General features: G+C 38.6%; 1 protein-coding gene across 1 annotated transcript; it reads right to left on the bottom strand.

The window, feature by feature from the left end:
* Positions 1-4,489: 4,489 nt before the first annotated feature.
* Positions 4,490-5,123, bottom strand: LOC147545137 (auxin-induced protein X10A-like). Its single transcript, XM_086673641.1, has one exon. It carries the CDS (start codon positions 5,017-5,019, stop codon positions 4,708-4,710), a length of 312 nt encoding a protein of 103 aa, XP_086529767.1. The 5' UTR covers positions 5,020-5,123; the 3' UTR covers positions 4,490-4,707.
* Between the last annotated feature and the right edge of the window lie 3,856 nt (positions 5,124-8,979).

The following is an 8,979-nucleotide window of genomic DNA, read 5'->3' as shown; positions in this document are numbered from 1 at the left end:
TCTCTACAAATTCGTCAATGGAACTTATCCACCTCCTCCAGAGTTCCTTCCTGCTCCCTCTGAATCTTCTTCTTCACCTTTACCTAATCCTGACTTTGTATTTTGGTATAGGATTGACCAAATGTTGCTTTCATGGCTTAATGCCACCCTTACAGAACCTGTTCTTAGCCATGTTCTTGGTCTTACTTCTTCAAAGGCTGTTTGGGATTCCCTTGAAAGAAACTTTTCATCCATTAACTCTGCTAGGTTAATGAATTTGAAACTGCAACTCCAAACCACTAAGAAGGGCAATCTCTCCATTACTGAATACCTTCTTCGTATTAAGTCTATATCTGACTCTCTAGCTGCAGTTGGTCACCCTGTTTCTGATCCAGAACTTGTTCTTGTTATTCTATCTGGCTTAGGACCAGATTTTGAAGGATTTGTAACATCCATTACTACTCGACTTGTTCCCCCTTCTTCAGCTGAGCTTCATTCTCTTCTGTTAACTCAAGAGTTTCGGCTTGACCTTCTCAAAACTCAAAATGTCCAACCCACAGCTCTTCTCACTCAACCAACCTATACTCCTCGACCTCCCACCTTCTCTTCTTCTCGTGGTAACAGAGGTCGTTCCTCAAATAGAAGTGGTTATCGAGGTTCAAACAGAGGAGGCTACTCCAACAGGGGAGGGTATTCTCGAAACTCCTCCTCTGTTCTTGGTCCTCCCCCTCATGTAGTTGTTTGCCAATATTGTGGCAAAAATGGTCACACAGCTCGCCAGTGCTTTAGCTTACCTCAAATTAATGATATTGCTCGTTCTTTTGCCTCCATGGGAGTTGACTCTGTTTCTACCGATCCTAACTGGTATATAGACTCAGGAGCAACTATGCACATCTCTTCTGATGTTGCATCCACTTCATCTCGATCAGAAGCTCCTCTACCTGAACATGTCATGGTGGGCACTGGTAATGTCACTCCTGTATCAGGTATACAAAATATTTCTCTTCCTTCTACTGGTTTTACTCTTAAGAATGTTCTCATTGTTCCATCCTTCAAAAAGAACCTCATCTCTGTGTCTCATCTTCTTCGAGATTTTAATTGTTTTGTTGTCTTCCATCGTCTTGGCTTCTATGTTCAGGACATTCCCTCAGGGAAGATTCTCCTCGTGGGAACAATTGCTGATGATCTTTTTCGAGTCTCCCCAATCAAAGCCACTTCAACTCCAACCTCTCTTTTTGCTTCATCTCTGTCGTACACTCCATCAGCTACCTCTGAAGTCTGGCATCGCCGTTTAGCTCATCTTCATCACTTGATTTTTAATTCTGTCATTAAGAACAATGTATTATCATTGAAAAAGTCTGTAATGAAATCAAAATCTATTAAATGTTCAAGTTGCATTTCAGGCAAACATCATAGACTTCCCTTTACTTCTGTTGAGCATCATTCTTCTGCACCTAATGAACTTGTACACTCTGATCTTTGGGGACCATCCCCAATTACCTCTCCCTCTGGTCATCGATATGTTTTGCTTCTCATTGATGATTATACTCGTTTCACTTGGATTTACTTTTTGAAATCAAAATCAGAGGTTCAAATGCATTTTCAAAACTTCAAACTATTTGTGGAAAAGCAATTTGATCATCCCATTAAAGTCCTACAGACAGATGGGGGCGGCGAGTATGTCAGCTCTGCCTTCTCTGACTTTCTTGTCTCTAATGGCATTCATCATAGACGATCTTGCCCTCACACCCCACAGCAAAATGGGGTTGCTGAGCGTAAGATCAGGCATCTGGTTGAAACATCTATCACACTTCTTCATCAATCTTCTCTTCCTCAAACCTTCTGGCCAGATGCATTTCAAACGGCTATATATACCATTAATCGATTACCAAGCTCTACCATTAATGGTCTTTCTCCATTTGAAAAGCTTCTCAAGACTAAACCCAATTACAATGAACTTCGATCATTTGGGTGTCGATGTTATCCTCTTCTATCACCCTATCGAACCACAAAATTGGATATGAAATCAAAGCCTTGTATCTTCATTGGTTATACCCCTAATCATAAGGGCTATCGCTGTCTCGATGAATCTTCTTCTCGAATTTATATTTCCCGCCATGTTCTCTTTGATGAAGAACACTTTCCCCTTTCTGTTTCCCCCAAATTCAATTTCAAAAACCCTAATTCCAACGTCATTCTAAATTGGACGTTGGATCATCTTTCTTTATCCTTACCCTCATCTGATCGTCCATCTGTCCCTCATATTGGCCATCGACGACCCACTACTTTGACCCGTACGCTGACACCTCCACCTCTCGCTGGTCGTCCCGTATCTGCTGGTGGTCCCACATCACCACGCGTTTCTGCTAGCCCTACTCGTCCCACTACCACCGACAACACTGTCCATCTGTCCCCTTCTCAGCCTCTTGTCCCTTCCAACTCACCAACCTCTGACCACGTGTCAGAAAACCCCTCTTTTCCCACTGTAAACCCTAATGACCAAAATATTCCTTCGTCTTCAACCATTCCCTCTACTACAGGAGCAATCTCAAATGTCTCTAATGATGAAACTCATCGTTCGTCTATCCCTTCAACATCCACCCATCCCATGGTCACTAGGAGTCGTGATGGCACTCGAAAACCAAGAATACTTCTCTCTACTGCTTCCTTTTCTTCTCCTTCACTGTCAATGGATGAACCGTCCACTTTTCATCAAGCTTCAAAGCATAGTCACTGGATCAAGGCCATGGAGGACGAGATAAATGCGTTACATAAAAATAGAACATGGTCTCTGGTTCCTCCTCCTACCAACATCAATATAGTCGATTGTAAATGGATATATAAAGTTAAACAGAAAGCTGATGGTTCAATCCAAAGGTACAAGGCTCGATTGGTTGCAAGGGGTTTCACACAAGAGCAAGGCATCGATTATGATGAGACTTACAGTCCGGTGGTTCGTCCGGCGACTATTCGATCTGTTCTCTCTCTTGCTGTTACAGGTAATTGGACTATCAACCAATTAGATGTTAAGAATGCATTTTTGAATGGTGATCTTATTGAGTCTGTATACATGACTCAACCAAAGGGTTTCGAGAACAAATCCTTCCCTAATCATGTCTGCAAGCTTCATAAGGCCATTTATGGCCTCAAACAAGCTCTTAGGGCTTGGCACTATCGATTTAGTAGTTGTCTTCTTCGTTTTGGGTTTACACAGTCGATTTCAGATCCCTCTATGTTCTTTTATCGATCGGCTTATGATCTTATCATATTACTTCTCTATGTTGACGACATCTTGGTTACTGGTTCTTCAAATTCGTTATTAACGAAGCTAATTTCTCGGTTAAAAGAAACATTTGAGATGACAGACCTTGGTTCGTTAAGCTACTTTCTAGGAATGGAAGCAATCAGAAAGAGTGATTCATTAGTCTTAACTCACCAAAAGTATACGAATGATCTGTTGAAGAGATTTGGGTTATTTGATTCCAAACCAGTTCATACCCCTGTTCTCTCTGGTACAAAGTTGTCTAAATCCGATGGTGAAATCTTGCCTAATCCTCAACATTTTCGAAGTATTGTTGGAGCTCTTCAATACTTAACTCTGACTAGGCCGGATATTGCTTACGCAGTTAACCAAGTTTCGAAATTCATGGCTACTCCGATGACTGTTCACTTAACGGCGGCGAAAAGAATCTTGCGCTATCTCAAGGGCACTATTTCTCACGGTATATGTTTCCGGCGAGCCACGTCACTACCTATCATAGGCTATTCGGATGCTGACTGGGCTGGGTCCCCAGACGATAGAAGATCGACGTCTGGCTATAGCATTTTTCTTGGTCCCAACTTGATAGCTTGGGCTTCTAAGACCCAGCCCACTGTGGCTCGCTCGTCCACTGAGGCGGAATATCGGGCCGTGGCCCTAGCAACAACAGAAGTGGTGTGGTTAAAGAATCTTCTAACGGAATTAGGCTATAGGCAACCCAGTACACCTATAATCTATTGTGATAATCTAAGTACAACTTACTTAACAGTTAATCCTATTCTACATTCTCGTACGAAGCACGTTGCTATTGATTTTCATTATGTCCGAGAACAAGTGAAGAGTGGTACGTTAAAAGTTCAATACATTCCAGGAGATTCACAAATATCCGATATCTTTACTAAGGGGCTACCTGGACCGAGGTTTAGAGAACTCAACATCAAGCTCTCATTAGTACCTGGACATTCGGCTTGAGGGGGGGTATTAGCATATGTATATTCTTATGTAATTTATCTTTATACTCAAGGTTATTATTGTACTTTGTAAAGCCTTCTCTCTAATATAAATATAAGGCAATACCCTAAAGTTGGGGTATCTTGAGTTCACAATAACACTTTGATGTATTTGTTCGACATATGCAAATAAAAGTGTCTCAACAATCGATTAGTTCCAACTTAATTGGAACTTAGAAATGTTGTTATATCGAAAAAGGAGTTAAGGAGGAATTCTGCTGAATTTAAAGAAACACTAAAATTCAAGAAATAATCAAGCTTTTGTTACGTTGCATACTTGTATTACAATCTCTTTGCCAAGACAAAAAAGCAATTGAGTTTTAGTAGTCAGTTAATGCCACAAAATTCTCTCAGCGAGACAAATCTACCAGTCTATCTACTTGTGCTTTCTCTACTCCTAATGAGGTTGTGTCAAAGTTCCTGTCTAGGTTAGTCTTCTTGATTCGACGAATCTCTATTTCATAATCGATTCAATTGAGAAGTGAGGTTGATGAAGTCGTCTTCGGTACATGGAATGGAAAGACCACCAGTTGGATGATCAAATCCAAACTCTTCCTCCGCTCGACTTAACAATTCTTGGAAAGAAGGATGGTTCAAGTATGATATTGGAACCACAAACCTCTTCTTGACTTCGTGGCTCTCTCCAACGTATACACCAATATGACCTTTTGGGATGTCGATTGTCGAATCCACTTGTTGTTTACTGGCTATAAGAGATTTAACTCTGAGAAACTTGTTTGTTTGAACAATCCTTGGCAAATGAAAACCCATATTAAAGAATGAACAAAATTGGAGCTCTAAGAGATATATGAAAGAAAAGGATGATAACTAGTAGAAATGGAGACTTAAGAATTGAGATAATTAAGTATGGAGTACAAGGGTTGGTTGAGTGTCCTTTTATATATGCACATTCTGATCAATATATAGTATAGTAGGCTAGAAGAGTTCACATGGGTTTTGCTTTCAAATGACTGGTTCTCATGGCATCTCTTATCATAATAATGGATAACTTTTTTGATCTGCAACAATTTTGGCCCTAGTGTTTCTTCACCTACAACTAGAGAAACTAAATGCAATTAATCTCTAAGGGGTTGAGATAGATTGATTTGGAAATCAAATACAAACCCATGTGAGAGCTACTTAATGCAATATGTTGTTGTATATCTCAAGTAATTGTAGGGCATAAATGATGAGTACAAACAAATTCAAGCTTATTGTTATTAGGTTGGGCCATATGTTGTTATATATCCCACTCAACTCATGGTAGGCCAAAATCTGTTTAGTACAACTATGCAATGACCACTCACTAGCTAACCAAGACTTAATGGTTGATAGGAGAAAGGAAGCAAATGCCATGTGATTAGCACATAAAAAATGGTCCCTATAGAATAGAGAGTCCCACCATGTCTAGCCAAATGCTTCTTAACCACTCTCCCATTTCAATAACATCAGCCACTAACCCCCACCCAACTTCTATCTTCTTTCTCTTTCATCCTTCATCTCTTCTCTATATATACACACATTTTGTATTTGGCATCCAACAGAAACCTTTCATATCTGCAACCTAACTCCTTCGAAAATATTATTCATCCTTCTTCCTCTTCTTTTCTTATCCTTGTTAATAGATAAATGGGTTTCCGTTTACCTTCCAAGATTCTTCGACGGTCTTTCTCATCAAAAGGATCAAATGATATTCCCAAAGGGTACTTCCCAGTTTATGTAGGAGAAACTCAAATCAAAAAGAGATTTGTAATTCCAATTACTCACTTGAGTCATTCTTCATTCCAAGACCTCCTCAGTCGAGCCGAGCAAGAATATGGGTTTGATCATCCAACCGGTGGACTTGCTATTCCTTGTGACGAAGACTCATTTGTTGATCTAATTTCTCGTTTAAATGACTTATGTTAAGGGAACAACAAAATGCCCTCAATTTTGTAAAGTTAGATATTGTGAATCTCATGTAAATATTAATTCTTTTGATAAGACATTAGAGAGTGAAATGAATCCAAAAATGTTTTTCATTAGATATAAATTGTTTTGATACATTGTCCATTAGATATTCTTTTATTTTTGAAAAGCATGTCTATATGTACAGATTTCCAGCAAAAAAAGAAAAAAAGTCTATATGTACAGATTTGACAAACTTTATGCGCCGTTAGATTTTAGAATCATTTTACAAATCTCAAAGTTAAGATGTACGTATCTCTATAACTCTAAATAAGTCTCATCATCTCATGGACCCTCTCGCACCACGTAAGTCTGTAACTACATGTACGGACGGTCGTGCATCCCTAGAAATGAAATTACTCCTTTATGCATCTGTAATTTTTTTGCTTAGTGCTTAGGCAACGAAGCACCCAAATGCTATTATTTAGGAAACCCCTATTAAAGATTAAACAAAACTTCCAACCTAACTGAAGTAACCCTCCTCAAAACACTGACCCCTTTTGATCAGAGAAACACAAGAACTCTTCAGCTACTACTACCGACGTTTTTCACGTGTCGCTTAATGTTGCATTATAGTTGGCGACACTCTCTACATCACTCTAAGCAACGTTTTTATATTACTTCGCGACACTTTCATATCCCCTTTTGAGGTGCTCTTGCAGTCACTTTCATTATGTTGTTGAATGCCAGTTTCAATAGTCTTACAATTCGAGGTATCCTGATTGGGCTGAATTTGAAATTGCAATCTCTGTTGAAAGTGTCTCTAATATGGGTCGATGTCTGACCCGATTTGCAACCCAAGAAATCATTTTAAGCTCGAAATTTTGGCCCAACCTATTTACTTAGCCCTAATGCCACAAGGTGTTATTATCCTATTTTCGGCTTTTGGAGGGAGAAAGTTAGAGGAGGCTGAGTGCTAGGGTCTTAGTGAGAGTTACAAATACTATAAAACCCTTGACAAATCTTTATACTTTTTCTTCATTCATAGAGAAATCATTACGCCATTAGAGTAGGTCTCACCAACCGAACTACGTAAATATCTTGTGTATGTGTGATTGTTTACTTCCATTGTTGTTTTTCTTGGTTTCCATGTTCTTCTTCATAACAATCTCCGCATTCCCTATAAAAGTGACATTTCTGCTAAGCCGTTAAAATCGTGAGTACTTTCTAACTCACCTCCTCCCACTCTGCTCCATTATTGAAAATTACAGTGACACACAAGTTTGATCCAAATTGTTAACTTGTGTTATATAACTTGTTTAATGTTAGCTTAGACGTCTTTGTTCGCTTTAGTTTTTCTGATTTTATCCATCTTTTCTATGTGATTTTCAGTTCTGTTTCTTCGAAAGTTTAGCTTTGCTGTAAATTTCCCCTTCGTGAACAAGGATGGATGAAAATGTTCTCTATCGATAAAAGTGAGGCATAGACAAATATTACTTCACAACTATTTAAAATGTATTAGAATTAAACAAGATAACAAACAATTTGTTTTGAAGAAACTTTAGTAATATAGCTTAATGTTGTGTTAAAATCTTCTTGCTGCCATCAAAATTGGAGAAGAATCTGTTAATCTATCTATTTTCGCTATAATCAACTCTTGAACAGGTTGTATTTAAGTTATTTGGTTAGTCTTCTTGGTCGATAAATCTCTATTTTACAAACAATTGAATTGAGAAGTGAGATTGATGAAGTCGTCTTCCGCGCATGGAATGGTAAGACCACCCATTGGATGTTCAAATCCAAATTCTTCTTCCGCTCGACTTAGCAATTCTTGGAAAGTAGGATGGTTCAAATATGATATTGGAACCACAAACCTCTTCTTGACTTCCTGACTCTCTCCAACATATACACCAATGTGACCTTTGGGGATGTCGATTGTATCTGTATCTAGTTGTTGTTTACCTATAAGTGATTTAACTCTAAGGAATTTCTTTGTTTGGACAATTCTTGGCAAATAGAAACCCATTATTTCAGAAGAAGAATTGGAGCTCTAAGAGATCTTAAAGAAAAGTTATTGATAGAAAAAACAGGGGACTTCAGAATTGAGATGAGTTTGGAGTAAAGGGTTGTTCTAATCTCCTTTTATATCAGCCTAAGTTGTAGTAGGCTTTAGTTAATTGTGAGTTCACATGGGTTGTCCTTTTAAATGACTGGTTCTCATGGCATCTCTTGTCATAATGATGGTTGATTTTTTTTCGCGACCAATTATAATGACTCTGTTCCAATGCTACCGAGCACAACATTAAGTGCGACCGTGACATCGAGCCCTACATTATAATGGTGATTAGCTAGTGTTGTTGGAAGGTCAATGCCTTGAGTTTGAATCATCTACTCTGGCCGGGCCTACTGTTTTTTCACCTGCTATACAAATAGATTTGGAAATCAAGGACAAAGTCATGTGAGAACTTAATGCAATTTGTTGAGCATAAGTGAGTAAAACAAGGTCAAGGTCAGAATCAGGTTGGGGCATCAGCTGTAGTATATCTCTAAGTGATCATGGTAGGACACAATGTCTTCAGTACAACTATGAGAAAGGAAGCATTGTCATGTGATTACCACACCACATATGATACCTATAGTTTCAATAACATTACCCACTAACACCCCATATTAACTTCTTATCTTCTTTCTCTCTCTCTCATTATCCCTTTCTTCTATATATACACACAAAATGTTAAGTGTTTGGCATCCAACACAAAGTCTTCTTATCTGCAACTCAACTCATTTGAGAAACTTAACTCATTCTTCATCTTCTTCTTAATTTATTTTCTTATTTAAGTGATA

Source organism: Eschscholzia californica, unplaced genomic scaffold (assembly GCF_041429995.1).
Source record: "Eschscholzia californica isolate CP2 unplaced genomic scaffold, dmEscCali1.0.p SCAF_4, whole genome shotgun sequence".
NCBI lineage: Eukaryota > Viridiplantae > Streptophyta > Magnoliopsida > Ranunculales > Papaveraceae > Eschscholzia > Eschscholzia californica.
The sequence above is the reverse complement of the archived record's forward strand: the minus strand, read 5'-3'. Positions and strand labels throughout refer to the sequence as shown.

Excerpts from the sequence above, each read along its gene's own strand:
- LOC147545137 (XM_086673641.1), bottom strand. The coding sequence starts at position 5,019 with ATGGGTTTTCATTTGCCAAGGATTGTTCAAACAAACAAGTTTCTCAGA.